Source organism: Phallusia mammillata, chromosome 5 (assembly GCF_965637545.1).
Source record: "Phallusia mammillata chromosome 5, kaPhaMamm4.hap1.1, whole genome shotgun sequence".
Lineage (NCBI taxonomy): Eukaryota > Metazoa > Chordata > Ascidiacea > Phlebobranchia > Ascidiidae > Phallusia > Phallusia mammillata.
Genome location: NC_137256.1, coordinates 21,877,984 through 21,895,396, shown reverse-complemented (window position 1 = coordinate 21,895,396; position 17,413 = coordinate 21,877,984). Strand labels below are relative to the sequence as shown.

At 37.3% G+C, this 17,413-nt stretch overlaps 2 protein-coding genes across 5 annotated transcripts; both read right to left on the bottom strand.

The window, feature by feature from the left end:
- Positions 1–2,483: 2,483 nt before the first annotated feature.
- Positions 2,484–5,290, bottom strand: LOC145230681 (uncharacterized). 4 transcript variants are annotated; one of them, XM_080096183.1, is made up of 4 exons: positions 5,077–5,290; positions 4,201–4,375; positions 3,928–4,134; positions 2,484–3,192 (listed from the first exon to the last, which is right to left on the bottom strand). In XM_080096183.1, exons 2-4 carry the CDS (start codon positions 4,362–4,364, stop codon positions 3,042–3,044), a joined length of 522 nt encoding a protein of 173 aa, XP_079952309.1. In that variant the 5' UTR covers positions 4,365–4,375; positions 5,077–5,290; the 3' UTR covers positions 2,484–3,041. The 4 variants fall into 4 exon arrangements, with proteins under 4 accessions (XP_079952309.1, XP_079952307.1, XP_079952308.1 ...); XM_080096181.1 differs by lacking the exon at positions 5,077–5,290 and adding an exon at positions 4,666–4,961; XM_080096182.1 differs by lacking the exon at positions 5,077–5,290 and adding an exon at positions 4,666–4,960 and having other exon boundaries at positions 4,207–4,375.
- A 9,572-nt stretch (positions 5,291–14,862) lies between these two features.
- LOC145229981 (uncharacterized) lies at positions 14,863–17,016 on the bottom strand. Its single transcript, XM_080095333.1, has 5 exons — positions 16,922–17,016; positions 16,752–16,850; positions 16,554–16,656; positions 16,274–16,480; positions 14,863–15,604 (listed from the first exon to the last, which is right to left on the bottom strand). Exons 1-5 carry the CDS (start codon positions 16,986–16,988, stop codon positions 15,445–15,447), a joined length of 636 nt encoding a protein of 211 aa, XP_079951459.1. The 5' UTR covers positions 16,989–17,016; the 3' UTR covers positions 14,863–15,444.
- Positions 17,017–17,413: the final 397 nt, after the last annotated feature.

Genomic DNA, 17,413 nt, shown 5'->3' with positions numbered 1-17,413 from the left:
TTTATTCTGCAAGACGCATTAAGAAATGTTTACTGGTTTACTGAAAAATAAGTTAATAACAAGTAGAACAACTGTATTTTACAAAACAGTATATGTATTGCAAATAAACACACTATACAAGACTGATGCATTGACATTAGTCGACAAATTCATTACAGACCGTTGAACCAGTCTAAATTTGACTAAATTTGACTTATTGGTTAATATGCAACTTGTACAAAATCAAAGAGTTAAGCTAGCAACTGACTACTTGTTTATTTCCAAAACCAACCACCAAAGGCGTAAAACATAACGATTTATAAAACAACATAACTATATCCACAAACTGTTAAGTTATGTACAAATCATTCAACCACTTTTAAAACTTTAAATTTGAAAGCGATAAATTAAATACTGGTACTTGCCACTCAAAACTGGAATCTCCTATAGCTCGTTACTTGGTGGATGAAAACTATAATGAGCCTGACTTGTTGATTCAAGATTATGAAAAACATTATGTCATTGAAGCTTACCAGTTTTAAATAAATATATTTCGCCTTACTTAAATGGAATCAAAACACTGATGCCTACACGTACACATCTGCCTGCTTCCTGTTTATTACTGATATCACTATTGCTCAGAAAAATAGTGGCACGCGAAGCAATTCCCACATACATATAACAAGTGGATTGGCACGCCTCGCTTTAAACATTCCCTGGACTAAAAAATTTACCTGATGATTTATGCACATAAACATTTCCCGTGTTGCTGTTGACTGAAGTATTTCCTGAAAATTTGCTATCGTCACAGCTGTTATTAACCGACATCTTTCGAAACTTTGTTATTTCTACCTAAAATTGTTTTCAGAAACAAAAACGAACGAACTGTAAACAAATGTGGTTGATTCTTTTCGTTTTCAACTAAACAACGACTAATAAAAACTTCTTTTATCAGCAAATGACTCCTATACAGTCGTGGCCTTGTACAAATAGCTTTTCAGGTGGCGCATGTAACTTCCCGACAACGCAGGAACGGGGAAATAACCTGAAGGTTTCAACGATCATGGCAGTTGTTTTGGTTTGGTTTGGAAAACTGAGGTACTCCATCTTTCCAGAAAACCTGATCAGTGCGATTTACAAGTAGATGGAGTTTCGCTGAAACCGGAAGAGAAGTTTAAATATCTTGGGCTCATATTTACAAGTGATGGGAGACAAGACACCGAAATTGATGTCAGAACTGGAAAAGCAAGCTCTGTGATGTGGGCATTGCAGCTTTCGGTTGTCATGAAACGAGAATTGTCGAAGAAGGCGATAATGGCGGTATTTAAAACCATCTTCATTCCCATACTCACTTATGGTCATGAGGCGTGGATCATGACCGAGAAGGTGCGATCACAACTACAAGCATCTGAAATGATGTTATTGGGTAGGGTTGAACGGGTTACTTTACTTGACAAAGTACGTAGCTCCGAAATCCGCAAATCTCTGAGCGTCGATCCTCTACTTCTCAAAATCGAACGATCTCAGCTGAAATGGTTTGGCATGTTACCAGAATGCCTCAGAAAAGGCTTCCCAAACAATCTCTGTTGGCAAAACCAAAAGAGAAGCGGCCCACAGGACGACCTCGAACTTAGTTCCTGATTCTAAATCCAATAAAGTATGACTCAGTAGTTGTTGTGCAACATAATTTAGATGCAATCCATGTGGGCGTTTGTCGATGTTTGTGCACGTCTGGCTTCTCTAACTTTGCATTGAAATGTGCGCAGCGCACTGAAACCTGTCCACGTGGAAATGACAATCGCTATGCAAAAATCTGCAAAGATTACAAATTCGGATGAAACTCTGATCCGCGGATCACAAAGACTTAGCGATAATCCAGGTTTCTGCATCCGTCCCTGAGTGTTTACTCGCTTGCTGGGGTCAAAAAGCAAAATGAGGAACCGTAACTACTGTTTTGAAGTATTAGGGAGTCTTGCCAGAACTTAAATGGAAATGAATACGGGGCGTCTAAATGTTTTGACCCCAGCATTGATCTTAGTCATGTAGTCAAACAGTCAGAAAAACGTCATCCCACACTAAAACGTTTTCGCTCTGTGTTATAAAAAGTGTCATATATAGCATTTCATTTTATTAGTGTAACAGTCGTGGTTTAGGTGTAAGCTGACATCATCTGACAATTTCACATGACTTCTCAATGTCACTGGTGAATAAAATTGCGCCATTTTCAAGGCCTATCAAAACACAAAGACATCAAGTTACAAGGCTTTGATACACGCCTTTGCGACTGTGACGGTTCAGGAGTTGTTTATGCCGTATGCATAATTGACATTTGTTTCTACATTGTGTCGCAATAGTTCCTTACACGAAAACTGGTAAAACGTAGCTTTATCGCTGTTAAGTCTGTCCAATGTTTTGTCATGTATAAAGTATTTAGTCAAGTATTTTACACTGAGAAATATTTTTCTTCAAAATCTAGATACGTGCCCGAGAGCACAAGATACACATGACATATTGCAAATTTATTAAACGTACTTTGTACATTTTGACATAAGACACATGTCTCGTATCACGTAAAAATATAAGACACCTCAAAACGATTTACATTGTTACAATCAACATTGTTATTATCGGTTCATACCATATTACAGCAAAGTATCTTTGGGCGATTACAGTTTCCGCTTATACTTGGCGTTAAAACCCTTGGTTAAAACAAACCAGTCAGGCTGCATATGACGGTAGTAGAATCCGCAGGTTCTGCTAGCCATCATATGAAACCCGCCTAAACGGAAACACCAAAACGGTTCCTCGGAACTTTTCCTGTAATCCGGTAGGCAGACCTGGGTGTCCCGAGGACAGTCAATAACACGAAGGTGTAGGTGCTACAGGGATATGATGTAAAAGTATCTGATTATGTCGAATAGACCAAAGATGCTGTACTTACCCGGCAATAACTCGTATTGTTTTACCCAATAGTTTTAACGCCAAAACTTTTTACAGCTAACAATGATACAGTTAAAATCAAATGGGATTCCAAATACTGCTACTTTGGTATCTTATACCCTTTATTTCAACTCTGGTAGGGTTTTATCTCCCCCAAGCAATTTCTCGTCAATAGCTTTATGGACACAAGATGGCACTACGTCATCATCATCATCATCATCATCCTCTTTCACAAATTCCAAATATTCGTGCTTGGCGGCAAGTTTGTACTTTCTGCATCAAAACATACATTCATTTTTTGTAACTTAGGATAAATAGGCTATGGTACAAATTGGAAAACAAATTTGATTGGTTTAGGTCGTTGTCTTTAGATTTCCAAATTAGTAGCATATGGATTCTCATACTGCTTGCCAGGAAATACTTAATGTTGCAAAATGCGACTTTCGTTTACGGTTTTGCTACTTGGTTACGTAATCCAGGTATATCTTGTAACGTTATAACCCGAGTTTAAAGTGTTTTTGTTACCAAAGGCAGTTTTTCCCACAACATTAAAATAAATTTCTTAATACAGAGGTCGGAAACCCTAAATACAAGGTTGTTAGGCACATGTAAGTACATTGGCACGTGTATGGTATTTCAATGGTTGCCGACCCCTGCCTTAACACCTCTTGTGTTTTTAGGCTGTAAAGTGTGCCACGAGAACAAGAAGTTTGTCAGTGTGCCATAAGCTCAAATCATAACCCATATGATATCTAAACACTGTGACCAGTGGTGGGATTCAAATTTTTTTCAGCCGGTTTCATTACAAAAGTCTTTTTTCGGCAGGTTCTGTTACAAAAAGTCCCTTGACAGTAACCTAGTAATGCTAACCGGTTTGCTGATCTCATAAAATTTCATGAGACGGTTCTATAGATCCGGTGCGAACCGGCTGAATCCCATCACTGACTGTGACCCTTTATCATACATGCTGGTGCAGCTATACGATTCATGATGTTAACATGCACTTACTCTGCCTGAGAAAAACCTTCAGCTTTGTTCGCCAGTTTGTTTCGTTTGTAGGTTTTTGCCAGAGCGTATGGGTTAAGGCACAGATCAAAAGCAGGATCATCCGTAACACATTCCAAACAACTTATTATCATCTTTTGCAAAGCCTTGACATCTCTCTTGCAACATTTCCCTTCTGTTTCTATCTCTCCACAATTGTTGCATTTACAGCTAAACATAATCATATACTTTATAAGTAAAAACAATGTTATGCACTGATGGATATATAACACTTACTGGTACCTTTTGCACTTTGCTGGCTTTTCAGAAGTCGCTGATGGGCGTGATAGCATTAAATGTTGACTGTATAAGTTTGTACTTACCATTTTGTAAAAAAGATTGTCCCTTTTCCTGCAGTGACATAATTGCATAATCATCCAATCTCCATGTAGTGCTTGCATTTTCTTTTTTCCTGAACACAGGAAAAAGTATTTATTGCATAGTTGGAGTATAGATTTATTTCCTGAAAATGGATGCATTTGTACAAATTACATCACAAACAATACAATTAGAGACCAAACATATTGCTTAGATTTTGACTTTTACATGTAGATTTTTAAGATGGCTTTATTTTTTCTTGATGCCAGCACTTGGAAAAAGATTGGTATTTAAAATGAGCACTGTACATTTGCAGCAAAAGGCTCACAAAATTACATTCTTATTATTACACACCAGGTAATTTACTTTCACTTCATTCTTAACCTTTGGTTTGGACCAATGCCATTTGTCACAGTTTGTTTTCCAAGTTTTGTGAACTGGAGTTAAAATTTCCCTGCCTAACTTGGTCCCAATGTACTACATTACTATATATTGCAAAACAATCTGAAGTAGTTTGAAAACTTTTAAGCATACTTTCTTGACCAAAATGTTAAAAAACCTCTCAAAAACGTAAAAAAACATGCATTTATTTGAATAAAGGTGACCCTTAACTGTTTATATGTTTTAATGGTCTCTGTCAGTGTTCAATACAAACAAATTCTAGAAACCACATTTTTTGTGTGACTACTGACCCATTAAAAATACATCACCAAAATACTGAAAAGGTTTCTGATTACTTTGCATTAAAAAATTGACTTAATAAACTGATGTGTAAAGTAAATTTCAAGCATTTACCGTTTATTTTCAGGGTGCTGTAATTGCTGTAAGTTGGTGACTAGTCATATTTTTCATTTGTTTCTCTTGTCCACGTTTGTCAGGATTTCTGTTGCAAGTTTTCAGTACTTCTGCCTGTATTATGTGATTTTTAGTTTTAAATGTTAAGTTTAAAAGAATTTAAAAGTATCAATAATCAAGATTTATATATTTCGGTTGGTATGTTTTTAAAGACGTTTTGAAACGTCACATTTGATATTAGCGCCAGAAGTTTTATAGAAATCATATAAAGTCAAGTGCAATAAACGTTATCTTGTAAAGCCGTGTTATGAAAAGTAACTGTAAAATCAAATCAAAAAACGTCAGGACAGTGACTGTTACATCGCTATTATTTTATTCTTCTTTTATTGATGTTTAATTGTGTGGTTTTATAGGAACTGAAGATGCCAAAATATATGTGTACTGCACGATTTTTATTGACCTATTTACTATAGGAAAATATTTTCCATTCTTGGCTATTGCACATACGTTTATGTTTTATATGTTTCCCGCCAGTAGCCTTGATTCACTTGTTTGTGGATCTGAAACATTGTTTGTCACACTATCGTTGCTTGTGATGTCACAACCTTGGCATTGTTTATTGGTATCACGACTTGTGCGCAAGGCTGCCTCGTGTTTATTAGTGACTAAAAGTTACCCTGTGGAGGCCGCATGTATTTATTAACTGGTCGGTTATGTTTGTTTTTCAGGTAACGAATAGGAAATTTATGCTGTTCGACAGTGAATTGTTGCCTGTCGTGCATTGTGTGACATGTGCATTTCTTGACCGGTAAGCACGTCATGTTTGTAACCTTGTTGTTAACTTTTTGCATTTGTAATTATGTTAAACCTTTATTCAGAAGTAAATCCCGCGCCGTCGACCGCCCACGTATTTTTTATGTACCAAATTGTTTTGGGTAAAGCGATTCTAACCGGAACAGACTTTTCGGATTGGGGTCATTCTTTATTTGAAATAAAACGGGGTTTATCAGGGGCTAACATCACACTATAGGTCACTTTTGTACTGTAATGTCATTTTATCGTATTAAACTTTCGGGACCAAGTACGACTCCTGTCACTTTAAAAAAAAATGTTATTAAATCTACGAACCATAAAACAACAATAAGATTGATAGATAGATTGATCAAGACGAAGTTTGTCAAACACAGACAGTCCGAAAAATCAATGTGGTCTTTTTCAGATAACACTTTAACCTTTAGCTCATAAATCTTAACTTGTACCGAAATATTTCGAATAACAGAACTTTGGTGCATCATTATGGTCCTAACCTTTCACTTAAAATTTTACACATTTTCCTCTGATACAAAGTAGAAGTTAACTCCAAAAAACATAAGCTAAGATATATTTCACGTATACCTATGACACCAATAACTTTGCGAAACACAACTTTATTTTTTATTTCATATCTTACATTTCAGTGAATGAAACATGTATACAAGAAAACACGACATCTTCATTTTATGTGAGGGCATATGCAGACGTAAATTATGTACAGTATTGAAAAGCCGATATTGCAGGGATTTATACAATTTTGGCAATCGGTCAAAACTCCGTAAATTTCAGTTTGAATTTCCATTTCAACAACCCTGTAAAACAACAAATGTCTGTTTCTGTTTTAACACACACGTTTATCGCCTATTGTACCTTGCTGGATGATCGGAAACATAATTAAAACTTCTTCCGTAACAGCAAAAGATTAAAGTTAACTCGTCTTTTCGATGGTTTGGCTGTCCGTACTAGAACCAGAACACAGTGCAATGACGCAAACACTAAGCACATATTGAGTCCTCGCAGCAAAAACAAACGAGAAAACCCAGGTGATTCACCTAAAGGCATCAACCCGGGGATTTTTTTTAATTAAGTCGCCAGTTGCTCGTATATTACAGGTGGCAGATGTAAAATGTCAAAAGCAGTGGCGTAGGCAGACGAAAATTTGGGGAGGGGGGGGGGCAAATAGTTTTCTGTCTAATACAACTTTTTGCTAATGCTCGGCGTAAGACGTGCTTTTACTAAACACGTGACTTGCCAACTTTGGTTCGACGGGACAGCCAAACGCTTTATTGATTTATTCCATGTCTGCATAAACATAAAAAGACAACAGTCATTTTTGTTAATTTATATTTTCCTTTGATAGTTGAAAGACGAAACCACAATGATGAGGGACAAAACTACACTAAATCAAAGTTTCTCAGTATTCAACTTTAAATATTTGGGAGGGGCCATGGCCCCTTTGGCCCCTCCCTGGCTACGCCACTGGTCAAAAGGCCCTTGTTTTTGGACAATTGATTACCGTGGTAGCGTTTGTTGCTCAAATAAAAGCAACTTACAACCGCCCAGACACGAAATCCGGACGTTTATTGCAGTTTACGACAAAAGTGAAATCGTGGTTTAAACATTTCTTAATGTTTAAAATCTGGATGTCGCAGTGGTTGATATCGTTTTGCGTCACTATTGCAGTGCATGGCGCCCCCAGTGTACGGGTGTCATGAGCTGCACTATTTAACTTGAAGGTTACAGCAGGAATTGAAAAACATTACTTAGGTATAAAAGCGGACTCAAAACGCTTTTTAGAGAGAAATATTTTTTGTGAAACTAATCCCAAATAGGTGTCCTCGAGCCGACACAAGATGCACTTGGCACAAAACATATTGCCACTATAAAGTTATCGGATTTAGCTCCACTCTTTAAAGTAAGGTTACCTGGAGTATATTTTGCTTCATGAAAAATCACACATCTACACAATTGTACTAAACAATCACAAGAAAATACAACAATTCAGCGAAGATATTTTTGCATTCCAAAAACATAATTTCAAAAGTATTGTTCAACATAAGAGCAGGGTAACTGGCGATCACCGTTTGTTACTTTAAAGTGGTAAAATTGATGGGCCTTAAACTTTTGGTTAAAACGAAACTAGTGAGTATTACGTAAAAAAGTATCTTTCGCCTATTCAAATCATTAGTTCCGTTTTCAAATGCATTTTGTAATAGACACCAAGCGCGAATATGCAAATTAGCGAAATTTCTGTTAACAACTTAGTTGGATATTTTGCTATTTTAGCAAATGGATAAGTTATGCCCATACTCTTTATTCCAGTGTTGGTTGGGTGCCATCTTGACCGAACGAATCCGGAAATTTCTCGTCGATCGCTTTCTGGACACACGACGGCACCTTATCCGACTTCACCCAATTCAAGTATTCTTTACGAGCAGTGAGTTTAAATTTCCTGCATCAAAAAACAGTCCCTGTTTTATGTATATTTACTTTAGTGCAACATATATACAACTTATATATATATATATATTTACTTCATTGCAACAGGGTTTCTTAAGCTTTTTCCCATGCCTTACCTACACCTCTATAACAAGGGTGGGGGAACCTGCGGCCTAAAGGACATATGTGGCCTTTTAGGGCACTAAGTGCGGTCTTCGATAGCAAAATACATTTTTAGGATGTTGATATAACAGACTGCACCAGGCGCTGAAAAAAATAGACAGAAACGTTTTTTTGGCTTCATTCCACATTACTATTTGATTAGTTCCAGGGCAGCGGTTGTCAAACAAGACCAATGGTCCCATAGTGGCACATAAAGCGATTTTTTCCATAGGACTACCAAAAACTTCAGGTTCAGCAATTTCTAGGTTAAATAAATCCTGAATGTTGTAGTGAAGATGAAAATGTAGTGAGGAATTTTAATTAGCTTGGACCGTAAACTACGAGGAAATAGCTAAATGACCATTTTGTAAGTCAAAAATTTGAACATCACTGTCCTTGACCTGGGAAATAGTCTATGCGGCCTACACGAGTGTCGATAAATCGTTTGGTGGCCTTTATAAACAAAAAGGTTCCCCATCCCTGGTCTATAACATCCTAATGTGCTGATGTATGTGTCTTAGTAATAGAAAAAAGTCTACTCCTTTTAAAAGCAATATTCCGATACATAATGAGTTTGCTACAGACAGTACAGTACACGCGGTTTCGACTTCTCAGGTCAGTGCAGACGGTGGCACAAATTAGCCATACAGCAGGATAAAATAGCTATACTGCTACTCTCCAGTTTGTTGCACTCACACTAATAAATGCCATGCCTAACCACATCTTGTTTGAGCCACAAATGGGTATAAATTGCCCTCTTGGACCATGCTGGCAGACAAGCACTAACGTAAAGCCTTGGTTAAGCTTACGTGCCTTAAGTTTTTGCCATGTTTGGAGTTTAACTTAGGACAATGTGGCATAACTTCGAATATATACTCACTCCGACTGGGAAAGTTTAGCAGTGGTACCATCTTGGATATATCTGTTGGATAGCCCGTACGGATGAAGACAAATGGGTTCAAATCCAGAATGCAGAGTAATACAATCCAAAGCTTTTTGATATTTTTTCATCATCTTCAAAGCCATTAATTCGTCGTTGCAGCACACACCTTCAGTTTCTCCATCACAGTGTTTACATTCACACCTCAATACATCAATTGCGTTTGTTAGTCAACACAAGCAGTATATATATAAATAGGCATTGGAAACTCACTGATAACGTTTTCGTTTTGGGCTCTCTGCTGCTGTCGATGGACTAAATAAGGTTTTTATACATGATTAACAAAAACATGCGTATACATGCATACAAATATCGTATACTTCCTCGTACATTTTCCGTTTTCGAGTCTCTTGTGTTGCCGCTGAGCGTAACGAACGTTGAGTGGATTGGTCATCGTGGACAGGGTCGGCTTGTGCTAGCCCTAGGCACATAAACATATATGTGTTTATAGTCTATATTGTTTTCACTGCACCAGTGGTTTTCATCTTTTATATCATAAACAATAAAATAAATATTTGTTAACAATAAAAAGTAACATATTTTAAGCAGTAATCTTAGACTTATAATTTTCGATATTTCGCTCCTAACCTGTTTTAAGAGGGCCATGTGAAAAGTAACACGGTGATTCACCTACACAGCCTTATAAACGCCATTTTGTGTCCAAAATAATACAGCGGGTAAACACACAAATCGTCTGGTTTCTGCTAACTGGTGGGATTTAACACCAATTTGATTCTAAGATTTAAGTGTGATAATGCACGCTAATTGAAAATATTTGAAGTTTACATAAAAAAAATTGCAGGAAAATTTGCATGAATAATAGCAATTTAACATGCAATATTTCGCTGAAACGTTAGACCCCAAATTTTCGTCCATTTGGCGAATCAAATTTGCGTTTAAGATCTCCAGTTTGAAAAAAATCAGAAAATTTTGTGGTTTATTTTGGACATAATTTTAGCCATAAAATGGCTCCATAGGCTTTATTGCGTAACAATTGGTTAAACAACTTGTGTTTTACATGGGCATTGGTTTAGGTCGCATTATGGCTATTTCAATAAAAATTAAATGCTTTGCTACGTGACTATGCAAAAGATAATTGGCTACGAAACTGCCACAGCGCGGTATAGACCAACCGTAATCTAGTTAGTGTGAAAAAAATGAAGAAAAAGTTTTTAGAGGGGGTGTCGTCATTTATATTGTGTTGCTAAAATGAGCCGCACGACAAAAAAATGTTGAAAACCACTACCCAGGTGATATTCGCAAAACGAAGTTTAGAAAGTTTAGGCTTACCCCCTGTGATGTGTACTGAGCCTTGCACTCCAAACAAAGAACCAGTCAGTTTTGTGTCTCTCATTTTCATGCTCTGTTTATGTCGAATCTTGTCCACTACACATGATCAAAAATAGGTTAAAATTTAGTTTAATTTGCTAACTAAACAAACTTTAAAGCTTAGCTACTTACAGCTCCCAATGTTAGTAGTTCCGTGTGATCCCACGGTTCCCGTAATTTTTGCGCGTGGCATTGAAAAACTGTCCCCTTGGTGACTTTGATCCACTGCAATATAAAATAGGTAAACCATTACATTGAAAATGCGCTTAAACACAAATTCTCAAAATACGTATCGCGACATGCAGATTTCCACACGTGCCTAAGTATTGTTTTGCAGATTGTTACTCCAATCTCTTATATTTCGATCTTATTAGTTACCAGCAAATACGATCTAACCCAACACATTTGGGTGAAACATTTCTTTAAACAGGTTTTTTGTTTTATTAGCAAAAAATTAGAACCACATGTTCACATCCATGCATGGTAAATTACGCTTACTCCATTTTGCAAAAAAGCAAATAACTTTGAAAACCATGTAAAACTCCTGCAAAAAACGCCCGAAACGTTTTGGCACCAAAAATAGTAAAATCTGGTCGAAAATTGAACAATAAGGGACATCAGAGCACGAGGAAATGTATGTTAAGACAACTGAAGTTATTTGTAGTGGAATTCTACTTTAACTGACTGCACACGCTTGTCTCTTGCGAGTTCAGACCACTGCAAATGCGAGCCGTTGCAAGGCTAAACTTACCAGGCGCAGTCTTTAACAAGCTAAAATTACACAAGTCACAACATAGCGGTGCCCCCAAGAGCAATAGCAAAACTGAGATTTTTAAAATTTCCAACCACACACGTTTTGGCTCTTTTTTACAGTTATGTTTTTGACAAAAGATCTCATATCGATAATTCGATGCAAGCTTTCTAAAATCAAACTGTGTTTAACTTACTATTCATTATTTTTTCGATTTTGACCTGATATTGAATTTTGGCTTGGGTCCATTCTTCCGGCGACATTGGAAGCGGCTCTTCCTTGCGGATTTCTCCCTTTTCAAAACAACCGACATCTTCTTTGAACTTTTCTTTGTATTCTTCAAGATTGTCGTTGATTTTCCTCAAAATTTTGCCCGACCTACAACCCTCCCTTATCTGTTTTGCCACGTCATTATTTTCAGCCACAACTTCTATCACAAGGCTTCCCCCTCCCCAAGCTCGAATTATACCAGCAAGATCTTGAAACGGTTGCAGTATTGCTCTCATATATTGCTTAGTGTTGACCACTTTGTAAGTAACATAACCAGCGATCCCAAAAGAGGCACTTGTCGCGAAAACGGCCGCTGGGCCATTGAGGGAGATATACAAAACTTGCAAGTCTATTTTAAATACATTTGCGGCTTCCGCCATTGTGATGACAAAAAAATCTTTTAACACCTTGGGTTGTTCTGCAACTAATATTGACAAATTTTACTGCAAGGTGGTTAATACTAAATTGAACAACTGTCTTTTACAAGTATGTACATAAAACACTGAACCTGATCAATGCGTTGTAGTTGGTCGACAAATACCAACCTACCGTTAAACTGATATTTAGTGTAATAAATTTGGCTTGCTGGTTAATGTGTAACGCACAAAATCCAATAGTTTATTCGTTAAGCTAACAACTGACTACTTTGTTTATTTCCAAAACCAACCACCAAAGGCGTAAAACATAACGATTTATAAAACTACATAACTATGTCCACAAACTGTTAAGTTATGTACAAATCATTCCATTACTTCTAAGAATTTAGGTTTAAGAGCGACAAATTAAGTACAAGTATACTTTCAACTAGAATCTCCCAGCAGTTCGTTGCTTGGTGATGAAGACTCTAATGAACAGTATGCTTATTGATTCAAGTTTATGAAAAACATTATGTCATTCAAGCTTACGAATTTAAAATAAATAAATTTCGCCTTTTTCAAATAGAATCAAGATTGCTGAATTCAATTTAGATGTAAGCTATTGTAGTCTAAAGCTCAGTTAGTCAAAGTCAGAACATCTGACAAAAGAAATTAAGAGCCTAACACTGACAAATTTAAGGCTGTGTAGAAAATCGTTAAACCACCACACGCTTCACGCTTAATAAACCACCGCAACCATCGCACGCATTGTCAGTTACATTGGTTCATTGTCTTTTTTAAACAGCAACGTTTTCAGACAACATTGGCTTATTCAGAGTTGTAATTTGAGTCGAGTGTGGATTCAAATAAATAAAGCAGACTAGGTATGGGCCTGAAATCTGACGCCATTTTGGTTCCAATTCTTTGAATAACGTGGTTGTGACACGTTACTTACTGTCTTGTTAACCAACAAAACTAGTGCTAATTGAACTCGAATTCCAAGTCAACCAAAAATGTGCTTTTCAAACACACCTTGCACCATCAGCTGAATCAAAACTGGTTTGGACATCAAACTGCGCCGAGATATGTGCCGAGTGTTGGCAAGTATAATTTTTCTAAATGTGGACTCTCACAAGTTCACAACTCTCTCTTATAACTCTGCACCGCTAAATGACCTGAACACGGGTCCAACTCCAAGCGTGCCGAGGATGGCACTCAAAGTAATGTTTCATGGCACGCCGAACGATTTACATATATAGTAAACTACTAATTTTTAAATTGCTTGTATTCGGTTGTTTGTCATTTAAAAACTCCAGCTTACATGCACACATCTGTCTGCTTTCTGTTTCTTATTGATATCGGCTAGCACAAATCACTACTACTCAGAAAAATGGTGGCACGCGAAGCCATTACCACATGCATATAACAAGTAGATTGGAACGCCTCGCTTTAAAGGTTCCCTGGACTAAAAACCTGATGATTTATGCTCATAAACATTTCCCGTGTTGCTGTTGATTGAAGTATTTCCTGAAAATTTGCTATCGTCGCAGCTGTTATTAACCGACATCTTTTGAAACTTTGTTATTTCTACCTAAAATTGTTTTCAAAAACAAAAACGAAGAAACTGTAAACAAATGTGGTTGATTCATTTCGTTTTCAACTAAACAACGACAAACAAAAACTTAATTATCAGCAAATGACTCCTATACAGTCGTGGCCTTGTATAAATAGATTTTCAAACAAGTAGCGCCAGAAAGTCCCCGACAACCCAGGACCGCGGAAATGACCTGAAGGTTTCAATGCTCACACAAGCAAGAACAATTGTTTTTTAGTTCCTCTTTCGAAATTTAATAAAGCAGTATGATTCCGTAGTTGTTGTGCAACAGAATTTGCATTCAATCCACTGTTTTCATAAGGGGCGTCTGTTATATTTGAAGCAAGTGTTTGCTCGCTTGCTGGGGTGAAAATGAGGAACCGTAACTTCTGTTTTAAAGCATTTAGACTAGAGCCTAGCCAGAACTCCAATGCAAATAAATACGGGGCAGTCTACCAAGCATTGATATTAGTCATTTAGTAAAAACGTCATCCCACACTAAAATTAATCTACCAGTAATTAAAACATAATGATAATAAAATTGCTAAATTTATTGCAAGGGGTAATTTCAACATAGGTTTGACGGGTCAAGTTATTCAGTCGTATTTTGGGCACTTGATCCACGCAAGCCCTAAAAATTGAGTTGTATTTATAACACTTTCTAAGATTGTACCGTCCCTGAAAAGAACGCTTTGGCTCAATGTTGTAGAAAGCGTAATATACAGCGTTTCATTTAATTATAGTGTGACGTCTTTTCAACATGTGACAATCATGTTTTGTAGCTTGCATCGTCTGACAATTTCACATGACTTCGCAACGTCACAGGTGAATACGATTGCGCCATTTTCAAGGCGTTTTAAAACACAAAGGCATCACGTTACAAGGCTTTGATATATAGGCCTTATTTAACTGTGACGCTTTAGGAGTTGTGCCGTATGTATAATGGACATTTGTTTATACATTGTGTCGCAATAGTTCCTTACACGAAAACTGGTAAAACGTAGCTTTATGACTGTTAAGTCTGTCCAATGTTTTGTCATGTAGTCAGTCAAGTATTTTACACTGAAAAATATGTTTCTTAAAAATCTAGATACGCGCCCGAGAGCACAAGATACACATGATATATTGCAAATTTATTAAACGTACTTTGTACATTTTGACATAAGACACATGTCTCGTATCACGTAAAAATATAAGACACCTCAAAACGATTTACATTGTTAAAACCAACATTGTTATTATCGGTTCATACCATATTACAGCAAAGTATCTTTGGGATTACAGTTTCCGCTTATACTTGGCGTTAAAACCCTTGGTTAAAACAAACCAGTCAGGCTGCATATGACGGTAGTAGAACCCAGGTTCTTGGTTCTGCTAGCCATCATATGAAATCATATAAGCAGGTTCTGCTAGCCATCATATGAAACCCGCCTAAACGGAAACACCAAAGCGGCTCCCCGGAACTTTTCCTGTAATCCGGTAGGCAGACCTGGGTGTCCCGAGGACAGTCAATAACACGAAGGTGTAGGTGCTACAGGGATATGATGCAAAAGTATCTGATTATGTCGAATAGACGAAAGATGCTGTACGTACCCGGCAATAACTCGTATTGTTTTACCCAATAGTTTTAACGCCAAAACTTTTTACAGCTAACATTGATACAATTAAAGTCAAATGGGATTCCAAATACTGTTAGTTTGGTATCTTATACCCTTTATTTCAACTCTGGTAGGGTTTTATCTTCCCCAAGAAATTTCTCATCAATAGCTTTCTGGACACAAGATGGCACTACGTCATCATCATCGACGTCATCATCGTCATCATCCTCTTTCACAAATTCCAAATATTCGTGCTTGGCGGCAAGTTTGTACTTTCTACATCAAAACATACCTTCATTTTTTTGTAACTTAATAGGCTTTGGTAAATTGATTGGTTTTGGTCGTTGTCTTTTGATTTCTAAATCCCTGATTTAACAATCAAAATCCCTGAGCGTATAGATTTTCCTACTTCCTGCCGGGAAATACTCAATGTGTTTGCAAAGAGCGACTTTCCTCTAAGGTTTTGCTACTTGATTACGTACTTCATGTGTGCATTGCAACGTTAAAACCCGAGTTTGGTGCTTTTTTGTTACCAAATGCAGTTTTACCCACATCATTAAAATGAATTTCTTAAAACAGAGGTCGGAAACCCTAAATACAAGATTGTTACGCCATTTTGACATGGGCACGTGTATAAGTACATGGGTTCGTGTATGGTATTTTGATCTATAAACACCCATGATCTATATAAACACTGTGACCAGTGGCGGGATTCAAATTTTTTTCAGCCGGTATTACTACAAAAGTCCTATTTTTCGGCCGGTTTTGTTACAAAACGTCCTATGACAGTAACCTAGTAATGCTAACCGGTTTGCTGATCTCATAAAATTTCGTGAGACGGTTCTATAGAGCCGGTGCGAACCGGCTGAATCCCATCACTGACTGTGACCCTTTATCATACATGCTGGTGCAGCTATACGATCTATGATGTTAACACGCACTTACTCTGCCTGAGAAAAACCTTCAGCAGTGTTCGCCAGTTTGTTTCGTTTGTAGGTTTTAGCCAGAGCGTATGGGTTAAGGCACAGATCAAAAGCAGGATCATCCGTAATGCATTCCAAAGAACTTATTACCATCTTTTGCAAAGCCTTGACATCTCTCTTGCAACATTTCCCTTCTGTTTCTATCTCTCCACAATTGTTGCATTTGCAGCTAAACATAATCGTATACTTTATAAGTAAATACAATGTTATGCATTGATGCGATATACAACACTTACTGGTACCTTTTGCGCTTTGCGGGCTTTTCAGAAGTCGCTGATGGGCGTGATGGCGTTTTAGCAGGCTGCCTGTCACGAGCTGGTGGCTGTTTGGGTGATGCTGTTTCGTCTACACACAAACAAGCAATTTCAAAGCAACAAACGAACAAACGAAAATAAACCAACAAAAGTTTTGCAATTCAAATTTACCAAATTCACTCTTACTTTTTGTGACAGAAACTGTGCCTTGCACACCTACTATTGAGTCGGAAACGTTCGCATTGTCCATTACAATTTTTTGCTCATTTCGGCTTTTGTTTGCTCCTGTGTGGGGGTAAATGGTCTCAGATTTTTTCATTCGAATTTGAAACAAATGAGCTATCCAAGCAACTCACCGGTGTCAACGTTTACAGTCCCTGATCCAAAGTTAGGGTTGCCGCCAGAAAATTGTGCATTCTGCATATTGAAGTCGCCCCTTCGCCGACTTTGATCAACTGCAAACAATAAATTTTGACCAATTTTTTAGATGATTATGTAATGTTGGGTTCGAACCCCACCAGAGGCTCGATTTTGCTAGCGTACGCCTAATTACTATATCAGAACAACTTACTATGGCCAAAATTAGCAGTTCCATGTGGTCCAACATTTCCTTGAATTTGTGCGTGTGGCATTGAATAATTGTCCCCATGGTGTCTTTTATCCACTGTAATACAAAATTAAAAAAGTGTTTTCGCCTGTTTGCGAAGTTTTAGGGTAGTATTGCGAGGTAGCAAGCGTTATTTGAGCTCGTTTTACCAAACACAAACAATTGCCTTGAAGAAACACACCTTTTCCTTGATACACATTCACGTCGCCGTCGGCTGCATGAAAATTGGTTTGGCCATCAA

What these genes read in the sequence shown, in the direction of transcription:
- LOC145229981 (XM_080095333.1), bottom strand. Translation starts at nt 16,988, where the DNA reads ATGCAGAATGCACAATTTTCTGGCGGCAACCCTAACTTTGGATCAGGG. An exon ending in AAGCCCGCAAAGCGCAAAAG is followed by an intron (nt 16,481 to 16,553) that starts GTACCAGTAAGT and finishes GATTATGTTTAG; the next exon opens with CTGCAAATGCAACAATTGTG. An exon ending in GAAGGTTTTTCTCAGGCAGA is followed by an intron (nt 15,605 to 16,273) that starts GTAAGTGCGTGT and finishes GTTTTGATGTAG; the next exon opens with AAAGTACAAACTTGCCGCCA.
- LOC145230681 (XM_080096181.1), bottom strand. Translation starts at nt 4,687, where the DNA reads ATGGCATTGGTCCAAACCAAAG. An exon ending in GGCATTGGTCCAAACCAAAG is followed by an intron (nt 4,376 to 4,665) that starts GTTAAGAATGAA and finishes TCCTGTGTTCAG; the next exon opens with GAAAAAAGAAAATGCAAGCA. An exon ending in GCAAAGTGCAAAAGGTACCA is followed by an intron (nt 4,135 to 4,200) that starts GTAAGTGTTATA and finishes GATTATGTTTAG; the next exon opens with CTGTAAATGCAACAATTGTG.